General features: G+C 42.1%; 5 protein-coding genes across 6 annotated transcripts in view; 2 read left to right on the forward strand and 3 right to left on the reverse strand.

The window, feature by feature from the left end:
• The window catches only part of sli (slit guidance ligand), a 69,606-nt gene extending 51,580 nt beyond the window's left edge, over positions 1-18,026 (forward strand). The window contains 14 exon segments of the mRNA XM_032437137.2: positions 943-1,084; positions 1,175-1,318; positions 2,328-2,543; positions 4,387-4,544; positions 4,675-4,828; positions 5,577-5,795; positions 6,485-6,556; positions 8,955-9,323; positions 9,397-9,468; positions 10,395-10,538; positions 10,616-12,146; positions 12,218-12,377; positions 13,565-13,707; positions 14,378-18,026. Of these exon segments, the coding sequence (XP_032293028.1) occupies positions 943-1,084; positions 1,175-1,318; positions 2,328-2,543; positions 4,387-4,544; positions 4,675-4,828; positions 5,577-5,795; positions 6,485-6,556; positions 8,955-9,323; positions 9,397-9,468; positions 10,395-10,538; positions 10,616-12,146; positions 12,218-12,377; positions 13,565-13,707; positions 14,378-16,747 (5,894 nt within the window). The 3' untranslated portion in view covers positions 16,748-18,026.
• A 1,972-nt stretch (positions 18,027-19,998) lies between these two features.
• On the reverse strand, positions 19,999-22,053 carry Lipt1 (Lipoyltransferase 1). Its single transcript, XM_002049119.4, has 3 exons — positions 21,454-22,053; positions 20,441-20,902; positions 19,999-20,377 (listed from the first exon to the last, which is right to left on the reverse strand). Exons 1-3 carry the CDS (start codon positions 22,051-22,053, stop codon positions 20,207-20,209), a joined length of 1,233 nt encoding a protein of 410 aa, XP_002049155.1. The 3' UTR covers positions 19,999-20,206.
• Positions 22,054-22,539: 486 nt separating this feature from the next.
• LOC26531552 (uncharacterized) lies at positions 22,540-23,139 on the reverse strand. Its single transcript, XM_015174860.3, has one exon. The coding sequence runs from the start codon at positions 22,831-22,833 to the stop codon at positions 22,645-22,647; it is 189 nt and encodes a 62-aa protein (XP_015030346.1). The 5' UTR covers positions 22,834-23,139; the 3' UTR covers positions 22,540-22,644.
• Positions 23,140-23,419: 280 nt separating this feature from the next.
• On the reverse strand, positions 23,420-23,895 carry LOC116649741 (uncharacterized). 2 transcript variants are annotated; one of them, XM_015174212.3, is made up of 2 exons: positions 23,676-23,895; positions 23,420-23,583 (listed from the first exon to the last, which is right to left on the reverse strand). In XM_015174212.3, the coding sequence occupies exons 1-2, from the start codon at positions 23,808-23,810 to the stop codon at positions 23,473-23,475; spliced, it is 246 nt and encodes an 81-aa protein (XP_015029698.1). In that variant the 5' UTR covers positions 23,811-23,895; the 3' UTR covers positions 23,420-23,472. The 2 variants fall into 2 exon arrangements, with proteins under 2 accessions (XP_015029698.1, XP_032293154.1); XM_032437263.2 differs by having other exon boundaries at positions 23,706-23,893.
• A 15-nt stretch (positions 23,896-23,910) lies between these two features.
• On the forward strand, positions 23,911-26,229 carry caly (ubiquitin carboxyl-terminal hydrolase calypso). The gene is made up of 2 exons (XM_002049118.4): positions 23,911-24,200; positions 24,261-26,229. Exons 1-2 carry the CDS (start codon positions 24,056-24,058, stop codon positions 25,502-25,504), a joined length of 1,389 nt encoding a protein of 462 aa, XP_002049154.1. The 5' UTR covers positions 23,911-24,055; the 3' UTR covers positions 25,505-26,229.
• Positions 26,230-26,482: the final 253 nt, after the last annotated feature.

Genomic DNA, 26,482 nt, shown 5'->3' on the forward strand with positions numbered 1-26,482 from the left:
GTTTAACGCCGTCATCGCTTGCTTGATTGGGATGCAGATGCTCTGAACGATGCTGCGGGCACAGAATCAGCATTTGGAAAGCCGCCTCCCCAATGGATCCGACTCCAAGCTCAAAACTCCAAACTCTGGCGTTCAATGAAGCGGAAAATGTGCGCCAAACGATGCCATGAAACAAGTTTCTTCCATCCATTGTACTTGTTATGCTCTACGGCATAAAGAGTTGCTCTGTTCAGTCAGTCGATTGGGTATTTAAGCTGGCCATAAGGAATGCTTAATGAGGCGTTGATTTGATTTGATTTGATTTAGGCTTATGTTTATTGCCTGCCCTTTGACACATTTCATTATTATTGATTGAATTTAGTTGGGACTTGAGCTTAATGGCTGAACATTTACTGTTATAGCTTGAGCATAGTTAAAAGAAGATTAAGTTCGCAGTGGAGAAAAACGAAAGATAATAGTTCAGGCTAGTCGAAAAGTTAAAAGAGAAAAAGTTGCCAACATTAAATGAAAATGAAATTGATCTAAAGAAATATATCTGAAGATGTTAGTAAATAAATACCTTTAAGATCTGTTTCTCTTAGATGCCAGAATGTTGACATAGAGTATATGAAATTCGTTGGGTTAGTTCTACTTTAGTTTTCTTAGCTTGTTGTTGACTTTCGTTTTGTATACAAAATGCTATGGAATTATGTGGGTAAACATTTATGACCAGCGGCAGCTGTGGCTCCAGTTGTAGCTGTGCCAACCGCCGCATCTTGGCGCGCTGCAGTAGCATTCATAATTACGTGGTTTGCTGCTGCTGCTGCCGCTGCTGCTGCTGTGGATCAAATCAAAGCCGAGAGTGGCTCTGACTGGCTCTTGAGCTGAATGAATCGCTGTGCACAGGCAGCTAAATATGTTTAGTTTGCTTTACACTTGCCACTTGCCGCTTGCTACTTGCAGGTCTCACCGAGCATGCGCCAATGGAATGCGGCGTGGAGAACAGCTGCCCCCACCCGTGTCGCTGTGCCGATGGCATTGTCGATTGCCGTGAGAAGAGTTTGACGAGTGTGCCCGTTACGCTGCCGGATGATACAACCGAACTGTAAGTTTAACCACATGGCTACAAAAAAAAAAAAAAAAAAAAAAATCAACATCTAGCCGCATGTTAATTCTTGTCTTTTCGTTTTTGCAGCCGCCTCGAGCAGAATTTCATCACTGAACTGCCAGCGAAATCCTTCTCCAGCTTTCGTCGACTGCGACGCATCGATCTGTCCAACAACAACATCTCGCGCATAGCACACGATGCGCTAAGTGGCCTAAAGCAGCTAACCACGCTGTAAGTAGACGGCACATTAGCAACAAGTAGCTGCTGCCAACAAAATGTGCAGTCGCTTCGCTGAGTGTGTGTGTGTGTGTGTGTGTGTAGCTTTGAAGTGGTGTCAGTCCGTCACACACTCCTGACAGCCACTGGTGGGCCTAAGGGTCTGAGCCCAGGCTTGAGGGGCTAATCGGCCTATGCTAAGCGTTGGCAACACCACAAGGCATCAGATTACCTGTGTTGGCCACAATGTGCCCCCACGTGTCTCTCTCTCTCTCTCTCTCTCTCTCTCTCTCTCTCTCTGTGTGCGTGTGTGCCAAACCAGTTGCCGCCCGCAATGACAACAACACGAATCCACCGCAACAACAACAAGAACAAAAACAACCAGGACAACAGGCAGGCAGCACATGCTCTGCCCGCCTGAATTTTTTTTTATTTGTTCTCTATTCATTATGCCATTGTGTAGGGTATCTTCATTTCGTCAGAGAATGTGTAATGCATAATGAATTGGGTAAATTAAATTCTTGATCAGTGCCAGTCGAGTCGTTATAGCCATGTCCGTCTGTCTGTGTGAAACTACAAGAGACTTGAATTTTATATATTTATATTCTTTTTTTCGATATCTCCTTGATTTTTTTAAAATGTCGATCATTTTATATCCATCCTTTTTCATAGTATTGATAAATGATTTCTTTTTAACATAACTTGAAGATTATTCAAGCTGAATAAACTCAATATTTTAGAGACCTCCTTCCAATTATCTGAACTTTGCGAAAATCATTAAAATTTTCTTTGAAATCGGACAATAAGCTCCGATGCTATACAAACAATTAACTGCGCAGTGAGCGGCGTGTTTGCGTGTGTATGTGTGTGTCTGTTTGTGTGTTTAAAGGAAAGATGGAAGTGTTGTAAAGTTAACTAGGGTATCTGGTGGTCGAGCACGCCCGCCTGGACCATGCTTACCTCTTTTCTTGATTGTTTTCTTTTTTGCACTCTGATTTTTTACTTTTATTTTTGTCGCTTTCAGCGTGTTGTATGGCAATAAAATAAAGGATTTGCCCTCGGGCGTATTCAAAGGACTTGGCTCGCTGCAGCTGCTGCTGCTGAATGCCAACGAGATCTCCTGCATACGCAAGGATGCCTTCCGCGACCTGCATAGCCTCAGTTTGCTCTCGCTCTACGACAACAACATACAGTCGCTGGCTAATGGCACATTCGACGCCATGAAGAGCATCAAAACGGTGTAAGTACCACGCCCCCGAACACCCAAATGCCCACGCCCTTTGCACACTAAGTCCTCTACCTACCCCCACCTATTGCCCCCTGCCCAGCCACCCGCCCAGCCATTGAGACGCTGGCTTTGGCATGGCTTGCCGAGTGCATGTTGCAAGTGGGGAGACGCCCCTTAGAACAGCCTTTGCATGGAGGAGCACGGAGCACCCAGGCACTTTGGTGTTAAACCTCTGAAGTGCATTTAGCAGTTGCTTTTGACTTGGCAGCAACAGCGGCGCGCGTTGACATTTGTTTAGCAGCCAAACAACATCGGCAAACGCCTTTTCTATGGCCCATCCCGTAATATCGGCTGTGAACCGTAAAGATGTTCCACGAACAAAAGATGGTACGCTTTCTGTAGGCCAACTGAAGAGAGGGGGTTCGTGTGGGTAGCTAGTAGAGGGGAGAGGGCAAGTTTGAGCATCGATAAATGCGCTGACTTTAAGTGCTCTGTGCGGTTCTTAAGATGGTATACGACGCGCTTGAGTGGGTTAAGTATTTGTCAGGGTTGTCAACTTAAAAGCAAAAAAAAAAAATGTGAAAAACTAAAGAAACAAAGCCTTACAGTAGCTTCTTTTTAAAACAAGTTTTAAGTAGTTCTGGTTTTCTTTTCCCCTAGAGAAGTCTGTCAAAGTTTTTAATTTTTACAAATACCATATTGATAAAAAAAAGAAAGAAGCGTAACATAACATAAAAAAAAAAAATAATATTGAAAGGGATATACGTGAAACAACAGCAACGTATTGATATTATATCCTTTTAAATGATTTAAAATCTTTTTATTTATATCATGTGGTATCAAACATATTTTGGAACTTCGCTAGAAACATATTCTGATTCATTCGAAGAAGGAAGTTTCAAGCTATTTGCTTATACAGATACGAATCAAGTTTCAGGTTGATTGTTTAAAGCGAATCTAGATCAAAAAAAAGCTTAGATATTCGAGCTAAAACAATTTGAGAATTATACAAATGGATTATTTAAAAATATTCAGCTATTCATTCATCTATGACAAATCCTCTACTCATACGCTGAGAAATATGTTTTCTATTAATACAAAAAGTTGTATATATTAAAAAATAAAATATATATTTTATTACATAAGTTCATTCCTGAAGACAAGAAAAATATCTTTAAAAAATAATTGGTTGAAAAAGTATGAACATTTTTAAATATTGTCTTTGTGGAAAATCAAACCCTTGAAATTCAATCTTAATCAAAAATAAATCTGAATACAACAAGCTACTCAATTTTCAGAAAATAGGTTTTTTTTTCAACATTTTAAAAAGAATTTCAGTTTCTTTTAGCATTAAATAGAAAATACCTTATAAAAATTAAATTCTTGCTTATATTATAACAAACTGTTAAATTTGTTGCAATTATATAACTTTTAGCGAATTTTAGCTGTTTAATTACAAGATGATTTAAGCTAAGTTTAGTTGCCAGCTATTTTATGGGCGCTCTGTCAGAAGGCATTAACAGGGACAACTCTTGGGCCTGAGATTGCCTTTGAAAATAGTTTTCAAAACGTTGACGACAACAACTCCAATAACAACAACAACACGAACAGGAAACAGTGGAAACGTTGCATCCGCAGGGCTCGTGCACTTTTAAGACGTCTCAAGCCTCCATCCACAACAGTTTTGCCTTTCTTTGCACCCCAACCCGCCCCTTTCTCTCTCTCACTCTCTCTTAAGCGATTCCCTACGCTCCATTCAGTACAAATGCTCAATGCTACTTTCTTGCTTTCTTTCCATTTACAACACTACAAAATATGCTTTCATACATACGTATATATATATGTATTTGTATAGACATTTGGCCAAGAATCCTTTCATTTGTGACTGCAATCTGCGCTGGCTGGCCGACTATTTGCACAAAAATCCCATAGAGACAAGTGGAGCACGCTGTGAGTCACCGAAGCGGATGCATCGCCGGCGCATTGAATCGTTGCGCGAGGAGAAATTCAAATGTAAGTGCGCCCGTCGGGCACAAGACAAGAAAAAGAATATGTCTTAACTTTGCTGCCCCGCCCACAATCCCAAACCAACCCACCCGCCCAACACACCCACTCACCCAAACCACTTGACAATTGTGTGCAGGTTCCTGGGATGAATTGCGCATGAAGCTATCCGGCGAGTGTCGCATGGACTCGGACTGCCCGGCCATGTGCCAGTGCGAGGGCACAACCGTTGATTGTGCGGGACGTGGTCTCAAGGAAATACCACGCGACATTCCATTGCATACCACAGAGCTGTAAGTTAACAAAACCAACTCATAGAATACTTAATACCATAAATTATAATAAGTATTATCCTCGTTAAATGGTCGCCCCTTAAGTTAGTTCTTAAAATTTTTGTGAACAAATTCAAATTTACGTGAAATTATGTTTCATAGTTAAGTGGACTTTTTCAATCAAGAAATCCAGCAACACTCTGCAGATATTCTGATATTAAACTGGCGACTTTCTAGAAAAAAACTTAAAACTTAAAAAATTGATAAAAAAAAAAAAAGATAAAAACAAACGAATTTTTATAGATTAGCTTTTGTTTCAAAAAGATGTACCTACTTACCTATACCTACTTATGCCAAAGGTTCGACTCTCTAGAATCTCATAAAATATATATATATATATATTTATCTTGCATTTGAACCTGCGACCGACCAAATAGTCACATGAAAGTTAATAAAAAGTGCAAAATTTAGACAGTTAGTTGGGCGAGAAAATTATAAATTTATAGATAAATTCATTTCAAACTTCTTTCCACAACTAAAATTCTTTATTTAAATTCTTAAACTAATACATTTTAACTAAAAAAATTCAAAATTTGTAACCATTTGACAAATATTTAAAATTGGTAAACTTAAAAAACCTATTTCGTACTTTATATGAAAAAGTTATTAAATATTAATAAAAAACCTCTTGGCAAGCTTGTAAATCTGCAATAAGCTGCTTATATATTTAACATGACCTTTAACCTGAGTGCATATACATTTATCACAGTTTGCTCAACGACAACGAATTGGGTCGCATTAATTCGGATGGTCTCTTTGGTCGATTGCCGCATCTGGTCAAACTGGAGCTGAAGCGCAATCAGCTCACCGGCATTGAGCCGAATGCCTTTGAGGGCGCATCGCGTATACAGGATTTACAATTGGGCGAGAATAAGATTAAGGAAATCTCCAACAAAATGTTTCTCGGATTGCATCAGTTGAAATCGCTGTAAGTGGATAGAATTACGAATGAAAACAAATACAGTAAAGAAAAGCGATATTCGGCATGCCGAACATAGACATGTGATTCATGATTTAGCAGATATGTGAGGAGATTGTAATAGTTTTGAAAAATTGGACAAAAACAGATATAATTATCGATAAAACTTATGATAAAGTAAATCTGGAATATGCCAAATCCGGTTAAGATATCTTGATAAAATACTTCTTCATAAAAGAACTTCACATTGAAGCGATTTTTCTGGTCCGATTCTGCCTATTTCGATATATATAAACATTCTCATGACACAACTGAGAGAATAGCAGACAAAAAGACATGGCTATATCGACTCGGCTGTTGATACTGATCAGGAATATATATATATATATATACCTTATGGCTCTTCCTTCTATGCGTTCAACTGATACAGTAGTCCGATCCGACAGATTTTGATATATCTACTGCCTGCAAAAGAAAATTTCAGGATGAAAACGGAGAGAATAGTTTGCAATATATGGTATTTATCAGATCTGGAATATACATCTCTTTTCTCACCTCTTAAAGGGTAATTTTTAACTTATTCGATTGATTTACATTGTGAGCTAATCGTCACGAAATGAATAGTTTGTAAACCCGAGACAAATTATATAAACTACATTTTTTTAATATCATTTTTATTCTCTTTCTATCCATTGCAGCAATCTGTATGACAATCAAATTTCTTGTGTAATGCCTGGATCATTCGAGCATCTCAACTCGCTGACGTCTTTGTAAGTATAACTCGCCCATACCCGCACCCTTTGCCCCCTAATTGAGCAGAAATACCAATTGCTCAGCCAGAAGTGAACTTTGTGGCATCTGATGCGTCTGCTGGCTATGCATAGCAATTAAAACTGTGCCAAGTGGCCAAGCGGTGCGGCATGCACTTCAATAGATAAATGATTTAGCTTTTGGCATTAATTGGCCGCACTCTCAAACCACCTTCGCAACGCACCGCCCCATCCTGTCTTGCCCTGCCCCGCCCTTAAATTCTCTATCACAGGGGGCAAAGGCACATAAAATGAGGTTAATGGTTTTGATTGTTCTCTGGCTGAACTTCATCTGATTGCCCGCGTCTTTCACATCAAAACAGAAGCTGCTGCGGATGCTGCTGCTGCTGATGCTGCTGCTAATGTTGATGCTACTTGCTGCGGCTGCGGCTGCTGCTGCTGCTGCTTTAACAAATCAGTTTTTCTTCGTTGCATGCCACCAACTATTGTATATAATTCAATTGAACTTCAATTTATAGCAGGGCTGCCTACGATAAGAGCTACACACACGTCGCATGGCGCTCTCCCGCTGTCTTCATGTAACCCAACTCTGTGTGTGTGTGTTGTGTGTGTGTTGCTCCACATTGTTGTGCACGCCTGCTGTAAATCAACCCTCACAAAACACACATAACACACACACACACACACACACACACACATGTGTGAGTGTGCGCTGCCTTCGATGATTTAATTAATTAAAATTGAGTTCAATAAAGAGCGCAAAACCATATACAGTACAACCTCACTAAGTTGAAAAATAGTTAAAAAAAAGTAGTTCACAATATATTGCCTGGCTTTTACACATTTGCATTCCAAATTGAGATAAATTGTAATTGCTTTTTATAGATTAATGGCAAATGGAGAATGCATTAAAATCATTTTTCAAATACAGGCAAACCTTGTTAACATGAATTTGAACCAAGCATATTATTTTATGCATCATTTAATAGTTATTTAAAAAAATATAAAGCTCTTTTATGATTTATAAACAAAATAGAAGAAAAGAAATGATTGCTGGAATAAACATATGCTTCTTAGCTAAGGTTCAACTTAATTAGGTTTGACTGTACACGCAAGTCGGGTGTGTTGGTTACGCGCTGGGCTGCTGGGAGGTGTTGTGGTTCGTTTGCCGCATCTAAAATTATTGTAAAATTCATTTAACTAGCTAATAAATAGCATCAATGAAAGTCATTAAGTGCTGTGCACCACACGACGCCCACATGCTCCATCCATTCAGGTGGCTGGGATGCGGCGGAGGAGGTGAAGGAGAAGTAGAAGTAGAAGGAGACCAGTAGGTGCCTGGCTAAAAGTGTTAGTTAGTTGCCTGCGGCCTTTCGCACACCCAGCTGCCAACGTCTGATAGCATGACAAAGCAGCATTGCTTATTAAATTAGTCTGGACTTGGACTTGTGTAACGTTCGGAATTGCCAATGTAATTTGTGAGCCATTGTTTCGTTCGCTTTCGGCCGGGCGCATAATTAAAGGCCTTATAGCACACTTATGCTTCCCTCCCTGCATGTGTATAAGTGAAACATATGGCTCTGTCAAACAATTTGCATGCCAAAAGTGCAAAATTGGAAATAATTAATGAAACCATTCAAAGCTGCGTGTGGCCAAGCTGTTATGAAATATCAGTGTGGCCATAATGCAATTACAGCTAGTGTCAATCAAATATTCAATTAAGTTAACCAGAACAGTATGCTACAATTATATGATAACAAAAGCTTTAACAGAATGTTCGAAAGTGCAGAAAGAAAGCTCCATAAATGAAATCAATAGAGCTTTCAGCTCAACGTGAGACGAATTCGATGAATATACATTAAATAGATATAAACTGTATAAATATATATAAATTAAATCAATAGAGCTTTAGGCTGAACGTGAGTCTAGTTTGATTAATTGAAATCATTGAAACCTAAAACCTTGCAGGATCGATCTCGCTTTGAGCTTTAAGCACTTATGTGCTAGTGTCAATCAAATAGTTTATTAAGTTAAGTAGAAGAGTGTACATAAGTTACAAAAGCTTTCACAAAGTCGCAAATGTGCAGAAAGAAAGCTGAATAATATCGATTCCGTATTTTAAGAAAACATATTTTTCTTCAAAAAGTGCCTAGTTACAATAAGCTTAAAGTTTAAAAGCATCTTAATTGAGTGTACTTAAAACACATTTAGCACAGATTAATTGCACTCACTCAATGCATTAAATCCCACTTAAAGCTTTCAGGTGCTTTGAAAGCTCTAAGCTGGCTAATTCCTTCAGCTCAAATTAAGCTCAACAGCCCGAGCAATTGAAAAATCACAGCGCGTACTTGAAACTAATTGAAATAAAACGAGTGCATTTTATCTATCAATTTTGTAGGAATCTAGCATCGAATCCATTCAATTGTAATTGTCATTTGGCCTGGTTCGCCGAGTGGCTGCGTAAAAAATCGTTGAACGGCGGAGCAGCACGTTGTGCTGCCCCAGCGAAGGTACGTGATGTGCAAATCAAGGATCTGCCCCACAACGAATTCAAATGCAGCAGCGAGAACAACGAAGGCTGCCTCGGCGATGGCTATTGTCCGCCGGCCTGTACGTGCACCGGCACTGTGGTCCGCTGTTCACGCAATCAATTGAAGGAAATACCGCGCGGCATACCAGCCGAGACATCCGAATTGTATCTGGAGTCCAATGAGATCGAACAGATACATTATGAGCGCATCAGGCATTTGCGTGCACTCACCCGACTGTAAGTTCACCATATACTGCAAATGTTGCCTCCATTTCCATTTAAACACAAAATTGTTTTGCTTCATTTGCAGCGATCTCAGCAACAATCAAATCACCATACTGTCCAATTACACCTTTGCCAATCTGACCAAGCTATCCACGCTGTAAGTATGGGGCGCATTTCTAATGACTTTTTAATTGCTCCAGACTTGGAATCGAGACTTGGACGCGTACTCGCAATCTTGTACTCGTACTGGGCATTAAGGCAACACGAAAATCGAAACGTTTCAACCTCAAGAGGGCTTGACACAATTTTTTAGTTTTTTTTTTGCTTTTTTCTGCTTTCTGCTTTTTTGCGGCAATTGCATTTTGCGGTTTATTGTGGCTTTCTGGTGCGGTGGCTGCGGCTGTGGCCGCCACCCTTGGCCTGGGCTCGTCTCGAACCGGCCACGAAATTCATTCGAGACGTTAAGTCGTGACTCGTGCTTAAGCATTAGCTGTTGTCGTCCGCTCTGCCCTACCTATAGTCCGTCGAACTGCTGCCGCTACCTCTGTCGCCGCCGCCTGCCGCTTGATGCCGCTTGTGTGCGCTATCCGCAATCAAAGCTGTGCCTTTTAATATACCCTGCACGCATTGACTCAGCCAAAGGCGTATGCATTCGCATCTAGCTTGAAAAGAACTAAATAGTATTTTAAACAAGTGTTAACATTGAAAATTGCTGCTGGCTTTGAACCAGCAACCTCTCGCTTGCTAGTCCGACGCTCACAAATAAAGTTAAGCGCAGTGTCTAAAGCTTTAAAGTTATGCAATAATATTTGAAAATTCGTCTGTTCTTTAACTGGTCGTATTCGAGACCAATTGAAGCCCTTACAGGGTATCGGAATAGTCGAGCAGTTGTTAGTTTCGCACGCTCAGCGCATTTCTTTTCAATTTGCTGGTGGCTGGTTAAAAACGTTTTGCAATTACTTTCATTTCTTCATCATGGATGTGCCGCATGTGTCTGCAATTTGGTAAACGTTTCATTTTCCCCATCTTCTTTTTCCTTTGATTTTCATTCGTTTTGGCCACATTTCGTTTCCGCTGTTGCAGCATCATTTCGTACAATCGACTGCAGTGCCTGCAACGACATGCGTTGTCTGGTCTAAATAATCTGCGCGTGCTCTCGCTGCACGGCAATCGGATATCCATGCTGCCGGAGGGCTCCTTCGAGGATCTCAAGTCGCTGACACACATGTGAGTAGTAAAATGGAAAATTGTGCCTCGTAACCTTTGCAGACCCCGTCACCCAATTTTCCGTCCTTCTCGTGCAGTGCCCTGGGCAGCAATCCCTTGTATTGCGATTGCTCACTGAAATGGTTCTCGGACTGGATCAAGCTGGACTATGTGGAGCCGGGCATAGCACGCTGCGCAGAGCCGGAGCACATGAAGGATAAGCTGATATTGTCGACGCCCTCGTCGAATTTCGCGTGCCGCGGCAAGGTGCGCAACGAGATCCTGGCCAAGTGCAATGCCTGCTACGAGCAGCCGTGCCAGAACAAGGCCCAGTGCCTGGCCCTGCCACAGCGTGACTATCAATGCCTCTGCCAGCCGGGCTACCATGGCAAGCATTGCGAGTACATGATCGATGCCTGCTACGGCAATCCCTGCCGGAACAATGCCACCTGCACGGTGCTCGAGGAGGGTCGCTTTAGCTGCCAGTGTGCGCCGGGCTATACGGGCGCCCGCTGCGAGACGAACATCGATGACTGCCTGGGCGAGAATATACGCTGCCAGAACAATGCCACCTGCATTGATGGCGTCCAGTCGTATCGCTGCGAATGCCAGCCCGGCTTTACGGGCGAATGGTGCGACACGAAAATACAGTTCTGCAGTCTCGACTACAATCCCTGTGCGAATGGCGCCAAGTGCTTGGATCACTTCACCCACTACAGCTGCGAGTGCATGGCGGGCTTTCACGGCATCAATTGCACGGATAACATCGATGACTGCCAGAATCATATGTGCCAGAATGGCGGCACCTGCATCGACGGCATCAACGATTATGTTTGCAAATGCCCCGACGATTTTACGGGCAAATACTGTGAGGGTCACAACATGATCTCCATGATGTATCCGCAGACATCGCCCTGCCAGAATCACGAGTGCAAGCACGGCGTCTGCTTTCAGCCAAATGCCGCTGGCTCCGACTATCTGTGCAAATGCCATCCCGGCTATACGGGCAAATGGTGCGAGTATTTGACCAGCATCAGTTTTGTTCACAACAATTCATTTGTTGAACTGGAGCCGTTGCGCACGAGACCCGAGGCGAATGTCACCATTGTGTTCAGCAGCGCCGAGCAGAATGGCATACTCATGTACGATGGACAGGACGCCCATCTGGCCGTCGAGCTGTTCAATGGACGCATACGCGTTAGCTATGACGTCGGCAACTATCCGGTGTCCACGATGTACAGCTTTGAGATGGTTGCCGATGGCAAATATCATGCGGTTGAGCTGTTGGCCATCAAGAAGAACTTTACACTGCGCGTGGATCGCGGCCTGGCACGGTCCATTATCAATGAGGGCTCCAATGATTATTTGAAGCTGACCACGCCCATGTTTTTGGGCGGTCTGCCCGTGGAGCCGGCCCAGCAGGCGTATAAGAACTGGCAGATACGCAACTTGACCAGCTTTAAGGGCTGCATGAAGGAGGTCTGGATCAATCACAAGCTAGTCGACTTTGGCAATGCCCAGCGTCAGCAGAAAATCACGCCAGGCTGTGCCCTGCTCGAGGGTGAGCCCAATGAGGGTGACGAGGATGATGAGCAGGACTTCATGGACGAGACGCCGCACATCAAGGAGGTAAGTCTTAACACAGAGTTGTCTCACCAATGTCTAGATCCTTAACTAAGCTGCATTTTTTATCTTGCCAGGAGCCTGTGGATCCCTGCGCGGAGCACAAGTGCCGACGCGGCAGTCGCTGCGTGCCCAATGCCAATTCCAGGGATGGCTATCAGTGCAAATGCAAGCACGGCCAGCGTGGACGCTACTGCGATCAAGGTGAGGGCATCACAGAGCCCCCAACAATCACGGGTACATATTGCGATCTCTCACTCTAAACATTCATTCAAACATCAAGCCAAGCGGATGAGTAGTGTACCCTAGCTACAGTTATCCTTAAGAGTCAGCTAATGCATTCCTATTCCAACACATCCTCCTATTCATAGCTAATCTATCAGGTCAGGGAGACCGTACCATACGATTAATCGCTTATAAAGCTGTTGAAACTAGCTCAAAAGTAACTGAATCGTAACTGTTTCGCGCCTCAGGATCGGTACCTTTTTTTCATATGCAAAGAATCTGATTTCTTGTTTGAGAACTATAAAGTTTACTTCAATTTATTATCAAAGGTTAGCTTTGTGTTATAATTGTCCATTATTCTATTAAAACTCCTTAACAATATTCTTATTCTATTAGCAGCAAAAGCAGTCAGTAATAAGCGTATTTTTAGTTGCTTTTATTTCCAAGGTTGGATCCACTATTTAAAGTTGTCCATCTCAGACCAATTATTGTCTAAGACTTAGCTTTAATTCAACTGCTTAGCAGCGAAAAGCCTTTAACCAACTGATATCCTTAAACTAATTTAAATTGATTTAAATCAGCAGCAATACTTATTTGTAGTTGCTCTGGCAGTGGCAGCAAGCGATTCTGCTATTATAAGCCAACTACTTCAACAATTGCAGGCTTAAACAATTTGGGAATTACAAACGAATTGCAGCTTTGTGCCTGTCAAGACGGCACAGTGTGCGAAAGGCCTTTAGAATGAACAAATTGATTTTAAGTAGAGCAGAAGTTGCTAGTAAATTGAGTGCGTGTATATTAGAAAGTTGCCAGCAAGTTTTGCCTAGCTGGTAATTAAGGAGGCGGCTTAAACAATATACATACCACGCCTAGCCTGTGTTCCACTCGAGCAACTTTCTGGTAACTTGCCCCAACTTAGATACCCCTCGAATCGCTACGCATCCGCTTGGCTATGCTGCAAAATGTCATTTGCTTTCTCACACACACACACATAAACATAACGTCTATATCAAACACACATCATATATTTCACGCCCATTTTATCTCACACATTTAGAAAAGGGGGAAGGTGTGGCTGGTGTGCGTGTGCATGTGTGTGTGTGTGTGTAATCTCATTAGCCGGCCGCCGTTGCCGCCGTCTTGTCAAAGGTGGTTCACTAATTGCATTTCCACGTTCGGTTCCATCATTTTTATTGCAGCCGCAGCGACGTGTCGCAAGGAGCAGGTGCGTGAGTATTACACGGAGAACGACTGCCGCTCCAGGCAGCCGCTGAAGTACGCCAAATGCGTCGGCGGCTGCGGCAATCAGTGCTGTGCGGCCAAAATCGTGCGGAGGCGCAAGGTAAGTGCCAAATATGATTCCATTAGCATCTGTTTTAGAGGTAACATATGTATGTGCCTAAGGCATGCCTAACATAGACAGTGTTTATTAATTGCCTAAGGACAACATCTTAAAGTTATAAATTTATTTAAGCGTAGCTGTTTTAGTGGTTTTCTCATGGCAAAGAACTATGAAACTCTCCAAATCTCTTTATGGAACATATATTTTTTGAAGATCCTAAATAAAAGCTCGAAAAGCTCGCCCATTATATGTTCCATATACGTTAATATTTACGTGTTGCTTTCACAAGCAACATTTATCCGTTACTTTATCTTCCTTTCAAACATTTAACATGAGCATTGCATTGCCATGTTGTCATCTATTCAGCAAGTGCTGCCAAAGAACGTGGCGTTGCCACACGTCTACACTATTTAAATAGTTTTTTGATTAACGTAAAGGAAAGTGTCAAACTTTTAGGTAACTAGCAGGATCTTTAACAGGAACTTGAGATTTCAGGACGAAAAAAAGTGTCTTCTATTTATATCGATTATTATAAATAAAAAATAAAAAAACGTAATTAACAGGAACCTTGACAGGAACTTGACGTTAACACAATGTCGTCTTGTTGTTCACTCTTTTAAACTCACACTCTCTCTCTCTCTCTCTCTCTCTCTTTCTCTCTCTTCGACAGGTGCGCATGGTGTGCAGCAATAATCGCAAATATATCAAGAATTTGGATATTGTTCGCAAATGTGGATGCACCAAGAAATGCTACTGACTGAAAGATGCGACTACCCGATTGCTTACAGAAAGCAATGGCAGCTTAGATGTTAGTTTAGGAACACAATTAAACTTAACGTATAATACAAATAACAATAATAATAATAATAATAATAATAATAATAATAATAATAATAACAATAATAATAATAATAATAATAATAGTAGTAATAGTAGCAGTAGCAGTAGCAGTAGTATTAACTTTAGTCATAGGCCGCATAGCAGTAGATTAAATAGCACGGGGCAGCAGCTGCTGGGCGTGGCTGCTGTCGAAAAGGGGCAGGAGGCGGAGGTTGCGTTGGGCGAGAAGGATGATGAGGACGATGACTATGCCATGGAGGACATAGAATCCGATACAGAACGCATGCAAGCGGATCTCTATGACGATGACGATGACGATGACGATGACGATGATGAAGATGATGATGATGGTTTGGACGAGGAGACGAGCTTATTTGCAGATGATGACGAGGACGATGACGAGGAGCCCGAACAGCTGCCCGATCCCAAGAGTCTGATCTCTGCAGCGGCACAACAACAACAGCAACAACAGCCGCCGAATGAAGAGGAGGAGGACATGGGCTATGATGAGGACGATGAGCGTTTGGCACTGGAACGGCCGCGTACAACGCGTCCGCGCGCCGATGAGGAGCATTTTGTGAATGAGGAGGGCAGCGGCGCCGGCGCCGGCTCCGGCACTGGCGGCTACAAGGCGCGTTTCCGGCCCAACAACAGCTACAGGCAATTGCATCTGGAACACATACGCAAAAAGCTGCTCACGGAGAGCCAGCAGCAGCAGGAGAATGAGCCCTCGGTTGTCGCCGCCGTGGCCGTGCCGAGCACTGCGATTGATCTGCGCGAGAGCAGCGGCCATTTTGCTAACGATGATGAGGATGGCGAGGATAACGATGACGGTGTCGATGATGAATACGCTGACAATGCCGATGGCGCTGGCTTCTTTGGTTCGCAGCGCTCGAAAAGCGCTTCCGGTGCGAATCACTATTTCCGAAAGAATAGCAATGATGCCATCAAGATTATATCCACGCCGCTAGGCAAGGTGGGCATCGTCTATCAGCAGACGCCCACCGATGCCGATGGCAATGATCCGCAGCAGCAGCTGCATCAGAAACAGCAGCTGGAACAGCAGGCACAGCAACAGAAGCCAGCGACACAGTTCACAGACTTCGATGCCTTGTCACCGGATCCGGAGAGCAGTCATCGTTTTCCGTCGCCACATCCAAAAATAACGCCCGTACTAACACCCGATGGCAAGGTGGCGCTGCTTTATCGCGGTGATTCGGAGAGCTCCAAGTACGAGCCCATACGCAATCTGACGCACAAGTTCACCAGCTCCAAATCGCCCGAGCTGGCCAAAACGAACAACGAGGACAGCTCGGATGACTCTTCCGACGATTCCGTTTACACGGACAGCGAGGACGAGAGTGCAGGCGATAAGCCCGCCCCGGCTTCGGGCGCTGCCGCTGTGACGCCCAAGCCGCTACAGCCGGAGATACTGGAGCCGCCCGCTCATGCACCAAACGGAGGCAGCTTTATAATACGACCCACCTCTGATTCGTTGCTGCCCATGATCAATCGGCCATTGTCCGAGGTGCTGGGCATCAAGAAGAATCAGTTCCAGGAGACGCGCGTGCGCGATCAGCTGGCCACGCTGGGCGCCACAGAGGCAACGCCTCGTTCACTGCTCGCACAGCCAAACCAACAGACCGAACAGAAGCCGAGCGGCAGCCTGCACTTCCTCACCAAGGTCAATCTGGCCGAGTATCCCACAACCAAGCAGCACCACCAGCAGCAGCAGCAGCAGCAGCAGCAGCAGTCGCCGCAGCTGCCCAGTGGACGCGACTTTGACTTTAGCCGCGACAACACAATGCTGGATGAGAGATCGCGTGTACGTGAGCTGGAGCAGCAGCGGGAGCGGGAGCGCGAGCACAATGAGGCCACCAGCAAGGGCGGCACTGAGGCGCACACGATTGCCAACGAGCAGCTGCTGTCCAAAACGGAGGTCATCAATTTGGCAATAATACCGCAATTCGATGAGGACATGGAGAGCTTGCAGCGCCTGCACGAGAGCAGCGGGTTGGGCAGCGGTCGTCGGCATCATCGCATGCGGCATCGCCACAAGCAAACCGAGGAGGAGCTGTCCGGCATACATTGCGTCATGCAGGTCATGATGGCCATTGCGGCCGTATCCACTGTCTTTGGCATGCTGGGCACCTTCTTCAAGCAGCGTATTTTGGATCAGCTGCGCACGATGCACTGGTAGTACAACAATGGGTATTCGAGCCGTTTCGAATACCTTCCCGAACCCAAACCCAAACCCAATCCAAATCTCCCAGTCACACAGTTGACTCGTCTGCAACGTCATCATCATCATCATCATCATTACCATTATGCCGTCACAGTCATTATGGAGCTACTACAGACTCTTACTACTACAACTACTAGCACAGGAGGCAACTGTTTTCCCCCCTTACTACTACTACTACTGCTCACTATATGGCCTCCACATACATACATATATATATATATATATACTCATATAGCATATGCCATATTTATATATAAACACATATATATATACTCTCTCTCTATTCGGTAGAGCTGAAAAGTTGTCGTCCGTTTTTAATGAATGTTGCCAAATTATTCTTTTACATCATTTTATGCAAACTTTTTAACATATGTTAACAGTCATACGAACTCTGTAACCCTCACATTAACAGCTGCTGTTATTTGCATATTAACAGTTTCGTAAGTTTCTACAGGATTCAGTTAACGTCATGTTATGTTTAATGTTACAAATCCTTTCAGTTCTCACTAAATTTTATAAAATCAATCAATTCAAGTTTTTCAGCTCTGCTCTCTATATACACACACATATATATATACATATAAACCAACGCATATATCGACAAACTAATACCCTATTTTATGTAACAAGGAGCGGCCCTGCTTTTGCTTTTTCCTAACTTTCTCATAAACTTCCGCTTCTTTATATATATAATATATATATACTATATTTATATACTTACTAGCAAGCTACCCAGGCGATGTACATATAACAGAGCACACTATAACTGAACTATACGACTATATGTATATGAACGCAACTGTAGCCCCTGCCAAGAACTAAAAAAAAAAAACTAAGCATTTTTCCGCCTTTTTCCCACTCACAAACTCGTTTTCAATTTTTTAAATCTTTCTTTTTCCATTCTATATCAATTTCCCAAACATTCATACACACCCTACACACACACACACACGTTTGAGTGTATAAGCTTTAAGCAAGTCATTGCATGTGCCACGCCCACACGAACAATGCCCCGCCCCACGCCGTACGCCCAACACAAAGAAAAAGAATGAAGAACAATTATATAAAAAAATGATATATATAAAGAACATTCCCCCCGTCTGCGCCCCGTGAAAGTGAATTGAATTGTAGTAACAGTTTCCTTTTGTAGATAGAATACAGTTGTTTAAAGATTTAAAAAAAAAAAAACGATAACGATAACGATTAACGATAACTCGATAACACGATAAAAACAGCTGCACACCACAATTTGTAACGGTCGTTTTAAACGCCGAGCTACACTCAAAGAAACGAGTAAAAACGATAATAATAATAAGCGTGCTTAACGAAATTCTGTTTAAATTAAGTAAGTTGCTCAACAACAAAAACAAAACGTAAACAAAAAGAACAACAACAGTATCAACAATAAGCAAGCACAACCAGAGAACAGAAAGCTTAACGAATTTTCAACAATTGTTGCTATGTGTTTTTCTAGCATTAGTTTACAAATAATAGAAACTATAAAAACAATAATACTAATAATAATAATAATAATAATAATCGTAATAATAATAACGTTAACTAAATGTGTGCTAAACGTAAATAACATTTAAAACGAAAAGCAAACAAACAACAAATTAAGAAAATCCTAAACATAATTCGGATAACAAACATCTAAGCTGGGTAGTCGCATGTAAATCTCTAACAATTAACAACCTAAGTTAGACCTAATTAAATATAACGAACAAAAACAAACAAAAACAAAACAAAAAACGAATTGCATTTAAAAACCTAAACCTAAACCTAAACCTATAAATATATATATACAATTATTTATACTAATCTATATATATATATGTATGCTGTATGTATGTATAACTCTATATATGTAAAATGTTTTTGACTATTTTTCACTATTTATATAATATGCTATGGATATATAGCATATGCTATATACGATATATACCTATTTGTAAACGTACGCGTACGCCTTTATTTCGTTTGCATTTTTAGTTGTGCTCACATATATATACATACATATATATGAATATATATTATATATATTTTTATTAATGTATAACTATGCGCACTAATTATATGCATATTATTGTATATGTATAACCAATTGAAAATTAAATGTGTAATAGCTGTTGCTAAACGTTAACGATCAGTTTTTATTTATTACTATCGATTATTGTGTTCTTGGCCAAGAATTCAAAAACTCGGCAACGTCTGGTAGTTAATTGAAAAAGAAAGTTCAAACTACTAAATGATACATTTTTTGGCATTACATTAAAGGCAAAACGAAAGCTTTGATTTCTCTGTGTGTAATATTTATTTGATAATAAAAATGATAAATAAATATGTTCAGAAGTCGGCAGTGTTTTAATAATCTTAATGTCTATCGACCTGACCGAATTATAAGATTTATGAAAAACATAAAAGCGCTTCATCTCCACTTTTAGTCAGAATTGGTCCATACAATTTGAAAGAGCATATCTTACCGAAATCGGACAATTTACATCCTAAATCTATATATATATCCTAGATATTCAAATTACAAAAGTCGAAAGTCGCGTCTTAAATAAAGTATGCTGCGCTATTTACAAAAGAGTTTCTATTGCATGCGGTATACATTATTTTTATTTTTAGCAGTACGAAATCTTGTAAATATTAAGCCCGAAAATATGTTATAGAGTTCGATATACAACAAACAAGCATTTAAATTGGTAGCCCGAAAGGATGCTGTACAGTTTGCAGTACATTTCATATAACGCAAAAATTGCAAAAAATCCGAAATTTTTTGCCAAAATGACGACTTTGGCTAAAAGCGGAATTGATTACGAGTCGAACGAGACAAATCTCGCCAAGATCGGACTTGTTTTGGCCGAGATACACGGCTATTTAAAAAAAGCGAAAAAATGCCGTTATAATTTTGAAGATTTTTCGTTTTTTGAGACAATTCGCCTATTTTTAGTCCGATTTTGGAAAGATATACGTTTTTGAACTCGTTCTGATCGCCCTTATCGATTGGCAGTAAAATCGAAAAGTGACTTTTTTCTGAAATAAAAAAAACCGTTAATGTCAATCTGGAATACGAACCTCCACGAGCTTAATGCACCCAATCTGCCCACAATCGGTCTTTATTTCCACAGAGCCTATGGGCATTCGAATGTCATAAGTGCAAGTCACTGCTCCTTTTCTTAAACAATTTAAACATTTTACAGTACATTTCATGTAACGCATTTTTATTGCAAATCGTATATAAAGTATATAAAATATATATGGAAAATATTAATGTTCTTACATGCTACGTTAGTTCAGGTATTTAGACCAGTTGTATAGATCATAATATGAAATCAGATTGTAAAATATATGAAATGGCTTAAACAGAGTCAACTATTATCGCTGTTGATCCTGCTAGCGAAACAAAAATCAAATTGAGCCGTTCATCGCCTGCTGCATATTTGAGGTGGAGACCAGTTTGAGGGCGCCCATGATGGCGTTCAGATTTTGCTCATTGTAGGCTTGGCCCTGCAGTGGAGTGACCACCGGCACCAGCTGCTCGCTCTGGGGCAGCTGCAAGCATATTTTGGACATCAGACCCTGTCCAAGCGTAAGGGATGCATTAGATATTTGCAGCGAATTGAAGGATATGATAATACTCACAGCTTCCACTTCAACATTGAGCTTGAGCTTCATGCCACGCTCATCGCCCTTCACCTCGAGCTCTTTTTCCACCGTAAACTTGGGTGTCTTGCCAATGACCCAATCCCAGGAGCTATAGTTGGCGCGCAGCTCTTCAATGCCGGGGAACCATTTCTCCGTGGGATTGATCAACTGAAAGCCGCGTTGCTTCATTGTCTGCGTGCTGCCGCCATCCTCCAATGCTGTCGCTGCGGTGCGCAGATACTCATAGCCCACGGCGGAGAGCAGCTGGGGCACGTTCACATTGCGATTAACATCGACCAGATTACGTATGGGCGACGGCACCGAGGCGGTGGCACGGCTTATATAATTGGCTGGCTCCTTGACGAGCGATTCGCCCAGATGCAGCTTGTTGGCGCTGGCCAAAATGGTGCAGTGGTGATACGCATTGGGTCGCCCCAACTTGGCGGCCGTGCCTGATATCTGAAATATATAGAATGGCTGAGTTAGTGTGTGGAAGCATATTAAAAAGGTTGAAGCCAATTAAGAACGAGATAATGAAGAGACAAAGACAATGTTAAAGAAAACATTAATAAGAGATAACAAAGGGAATACAACGGGTAGCCGAATATAAAATACCCTTCTATACAATACTCAGTCTGTCAGACTGATCAAGAATATATATGGGATCGGTTCTATGCACATTTCATGACAAAATTGTAATAATAATAACTGTAAGCCTTCGCTTTATTTTCCGGCTAGGATATGGCTTCTTCAAGGCTAACAATTTAAATTTCAGAACTGAAGATCTGCAAAAGTAAATTGATGCGCTTATTCTTTTTAAATGGAAAATTTTCATTAAATCAATTTGATACGTTGTCTTTCGAGCAATCATAAGCTGAAGGCTATTTATTCGAAGCGGGGTTCAGCTGGAGGCCAAGCCTCAACAGATGTGTGTTATTTTTTTCAATTAGGTTGATAAGCACTTAAGTGCATAATCGCTTAAGCATTTGGCGCTTGGCCACATGTCTAACCTTTTTGTTGGCGATAACAATATCATCGCGATCATTGATCTCCGTCTTGATGGCCCACTCGCGGAAAAGGGAGCGCGTCACAATGTTCAGATTGTACTTGCGATCGTAGCGCTCGCGGGGCGTGAAGAAGGTGCAGTTGAGATTGCCCCGATCATGATAGACGGCACCGCCGCCGCTGTTGCGACGGGCCAGAGTGATGCCGCGCTCCATAAGCTTGGAGACGTTCGCCTCGGTAAACGGATTCTGATGGCGGCCAATGACAACGCACGGCTCATTGACCCACAGTAGCAGCACATGATGATGCCCGAAATCAAAGTTCTTATACAGCCAATCCTCCAGTGCCAAATTGGTGAAGATGTCGCTCGATTGCGAAATGAAAACTGATTTCTTGATATCAGCGTCGGCCACAGCAGCAAGCGTTTTGCGCTTATTGCCAGATGTCGTCGTTGATGTTGTTGTTGTTGTTGTTGTTGCAGTGTCGGTTACATTGTTGTTATCATTAGTGCTCGATGCGAGCCGCGTGATTGCTGCCGACGACGCTGCGCCCAGACGCTGCAGCAAGTGCAGCTGGCTCGAATTGCGCCGCAACAGTATGCTCATATTAAATATTTAATTAAACAATCAGGCAAAATGGCACAGCTGCTGCTATAAATTTCTCTGGTCTTTTTTTTTTGTTTCTTTTATTGCACAACTCGCTGCAGCCGCTGTTGTTGTTGCTGTTATTGTTGTTGTTGTTGCGCTCTTCTTACAAGGAAGTCAATTGGCGCTGTTGCTATGTCGCTCTCTTTCGCTCTCCCACTGTCTGCCAGGCAACGGCAATGCACTTGCTCACTATTTGCGTTCGTTGTTACAAAAACAAGGTCAACGTCAGCGCAAGTCGCTAATTGATATATATATATATACATACATATGTATGTATATATTTTGGGCAGGTTTTTACGGCCGCTGTTCTTACTTATTTTGTGGTTAGGTTGAGTTTGTCTATATGTCTATGCCTAGCTGTGTGTGTGTGTGTGGTTGTGTTTAGTTGTATTAATTATTATCTGTAGCGTTTCTATTTTAGCTTATTATTTTTCTGTCTGACGCTTTGTTGTTGTTCTGCTCTGCTTGTCGTATTCCTTTTGGTTTATTGCTTTTGTTTATTTTTTTTTTATATTTATATTTTTTTTTTTTTGGTTGTTGTTTTGGACTTTAGAGCGTGGTGGACTTGCTGACTGCGATGTTTGCTGCCACAGAGCTAGCGGAGATGAGATATTCGTGCAGGGCGGGCGTCTGGTGTAGCCACTTCCAAGTTTGATGCAATCCGCAGACACGCTTACGTAGACCCAAACAGTCCTTGTTGCTGCACCAGTTAACTTGCATACTACGCTTCACACCCATCCAAGAATGAACGTCTAAAGGGTCGACAGGAATTTAGGCCAGCACACGTTGCTCTGGCCAAAAATAAAATGCACACACGTCTGCTACGCAATATGGCACAATGCGAAAAGTTAGTAAAATTGGCTGGTTCTGCCTTGAAAATTGAAAAAATTTTCCACTCTTTCTTTGTGCCGTACGACGGCTGTGCGGGGGATGGGACGGACGGTCGACGCGGTGTAACACAAAACAAACACAGACAGCGGCAACGGTAAATGTCGTACGAACGAGAAATCACGTCTGATTTACATTGGCGCAAGATAAGCACTGAAACCTATTGGAATGGCAATTCCAATAAATATGCAGCATGGCTCCCCATCTAACATAGCTGCTCCTCACTTAACAGTAAGCTTTCTGCAATGTGTTTGTGCATTTACAATTTAAATATAGCTGCAAACGAAGAGTATACGCACAATACAAAATTCTTGTAATTTAATCAACGTAAATCAATTTACACTTAACATATGTTGTCCGCGTTTGCATGCGAATGTCGAAACAGCTGTCACGCAAATTACAAGCAAAACATTACGATATGTTTACAAGGCATTCATTCGATTAAATAATTTATTTTAAGCAACGCTTAAGTCATTTCGAAAGCAAATATTAATTTGGTATTCCGCCATTATTGATATATTCAGCCTCCAGTGGGTCGATCGGCTTACGGGCATAACGAGCAGGCAGTTCCCAGTCTTCGATTGCTGGTCCACCTGAAACCTGTGGTATTTGAAGCGAAATATTAATAACAGAATTTATATCTTAATCGTAGTGCGCAACGTCTACTGTAGTAAATGGGCTATATAGTTAACCTTTTTGCCTTCTGAATCCTTTGAACTTGCCTGTTGACTTGGGCTTGGCTTGCTGTTCGCCGCTGCTAGACCGCCCTTGCGGAATTGTATGAGAGGCACACGTTTTGTTAATGAGACTAAATTTAAGCGCACCATGTTAACTTTAAAATCTGATTTAGTTTGCAAGACAGGAAAATGCCGAGCGAGAGTTACGTCAAAACAGCTGAGTGTAAATCTTTAAAATGTTGCCACACTGTTTTAAGAAAATTGTAATTCACACAAAACGCGAGCAACTATAGCGTTGCCACTCACAGGCCTGCGGCGCAGAAAAACAAATTTGTTTGCATTTGATAATTGTGAAAAAAGTTCTGTAAAAATCCGTTTTCAAGCTGGCCAGCGCAATGAACGTCGCAGGCGGCGGCACCGGCACCACTGCGGGCAGTGCCGGCAACAATAATACACTACCAATGGCACAACTGGCGGACGGCTGGCTAGAACTAGAATCGGATCCGGGTCTTTTTACTTTGCTGCTGGAAGATTTTGGCTGTAAGTAAATAAACTAGAACAGCTTATTGTTATATTATTCACTGGCGACTATCATTGAAGGCCACGACGTGCAAGTCGAAGAAGTGTACGACTTGCAAAAGCCCATTGAGAGTCCATACGGCTTCATTTTTCTTTTTCGCTGGATCGAAGAACGTCGGGCGCGTCGAAAAATAGTGGAGACAACTGCAGAGATATTTGTCAAAGATGAAGAAGCCATCTCGAGCATCTTTTTTGCCCAGCAGGTGGTGCCCAATAGTTGTGCAACCCATGCGTTGCTTTCCGTGCTACTCAACTGCAACGAGAACAATCTACAGCTGGGCGAAACGCTGAGTCGTCTTAAGGCTCACACCAAGGGAATGAGTCCCGAAAACAAGGGTCTAGCCATAGGCAATACGCCGGAGCTGGCCTGTGCCCACAACTCGCATGCCATGCCGCAGGCGCGTCGTCGTCTGGAACGCACTGGAGCTGGTGTAGCGAGTTGTCGATTTACCGGCGAAGCCTTTCATTTTGTCAGCTTTGTGCCTATAAATGGGCAACTGTTCGAGCTGGACGGCTTAAAGCCATATCCCATGAACCATGGCTGCTGGGAAGAGCACGAGGATTGGACAGATAAGTTTCGACGCGTCATGGCTGAACGCTTGGGCATAGCGACAGGCGAGCAGGACATACGCTTCAATCTGATGGCAGTGGTGCCCGATCGGCGCATAGCCATTACGCACAAGCTGAAGATGTTGCGCACCAATCAGGCAATTGTCTCCGGCACACTCCAGAAACTGCTCAAAGCCGATGAGCAGGGCGAGCGTGATGAACAGCAACGTCCGGATACGCCCAACACGCTGCTGGAGCCTAGTGCGTTCACAGCGCGCGATTTACAATCGCTGCTCAAGAATCTGGATACGGAAATAGCCATCAATGAGCAACATTTGGCCGATGAGAACGATCGCCGGCAAATGTTTAAGGTGGACGCTAGTCGTCGCACACACAACTATGACAAGTTCATCTGCACGTTCCTCACTATGCTGGCACATCAGGGCGTGCTAGGCGAGCTGGTCAGTCAGCATCTGCTGCCCTCCAAAAAGATAAGCGGACAGAGCGCCGCCAATCGCCTCAACAAGCAGAACAGCGCTGCGGCCAGTACGGCGAACAGCAGTGCGGGTGCTACTGCGGGCGGCGCCAAATCCCAGCAGCAGCAGCAGCAGCAACAGCAGCCACAACAACCGCAGACACCCAAGAATGGCAAGTCGCCCGGAAAGACGCCGGGTCGACGGCGCAAGGGGCGAAACAAGTGCAGGAAGCGCAAGTGATGTGCGCTGAGAGAATTATTCTAAATTGGTACTATCAATACACACCTAAATATATATATATAAATTACTATATATACTTAATTTAATTAGTAACTAAGTTTAGTTATTGACATCGATATCGAATTGCATTTTGAATTTTTTGGTTTTTTTTTTATTTAATCATTTTTAATAATAAAAAACATTTTGTTCATGTGATTAAATGTTTCAAGTCCTTATTGGCATTTAAAAGGACCCAAATGTGTTTGTGTGTGTGTATGTAGTATGCATTACAATATGTTTGTATATATATATTTCTATATATCTATATGGTAATTGTATAACAGAAAAAGAACCATTTTCATTTGATTTCTCGTACTTCGTATTATCTGTCGCTTTTCTTTCAGTTAAGCGCAAACTTAAATTATGTAAATATTTTTTTGTTCAACAAAACAAAAACAATGCATACTAGCTACATGTTGTTTTACGTTTTTATAAACTATAAAAACAAGGCATTTGACTGGCGCCTATCAAATGTTTAACAAAAAAAAATGGTTTGCTACAGACAATGATAATTGTTTAAGTTTTTTTTTGTTCTTCTCTAAAGCTGTTGATGATTAGGAGGATGATTGGTAGTGTGTTTCATAGTTTTTTGTAGTTGTTTATGTTTTGTTTTTGATAGACACTAAAGCTAAAATTTTTCAAGCCGTTTATCATCTAAGGATATGGCCGTACACGGTATTTGTATATAGTAATATTTAACGTTACACATGTGAGCAGTAGAAGAGCAGCCTTTAGAAAAAACATAAATAATTATGCTTTATTTATTTAGTTGTTATTTTTAGTTGTATACTTTTCTCTTTTAGTTTTTGGTTATTCATTTCGGTTCTTGTTTGAAAGTAAAAACACTTTGTTGTTGCGAATTTTGCTCAGTCCCCGAAATAAAATGAAACGTTGACAAACACAATAATGCTGGACAACAGTTGAAAATTTTGTGACTCT

This window comes from Drosophila virilis, chromosome 5, assembly GCF_030788295.1.
Source record: "Drosophila virilis strain 15010-1051.87 chromosome 5, Dvir_AGI_RSII-ME, whole genome shotgun sequence".
NCBI classification, from domain to species: domain Eukaryota; kingdom Metazoa; phylum Arthropoda; class Insecta; order Diptera; family Drosophilidae; genus Drosophila; species Drosophila virilis.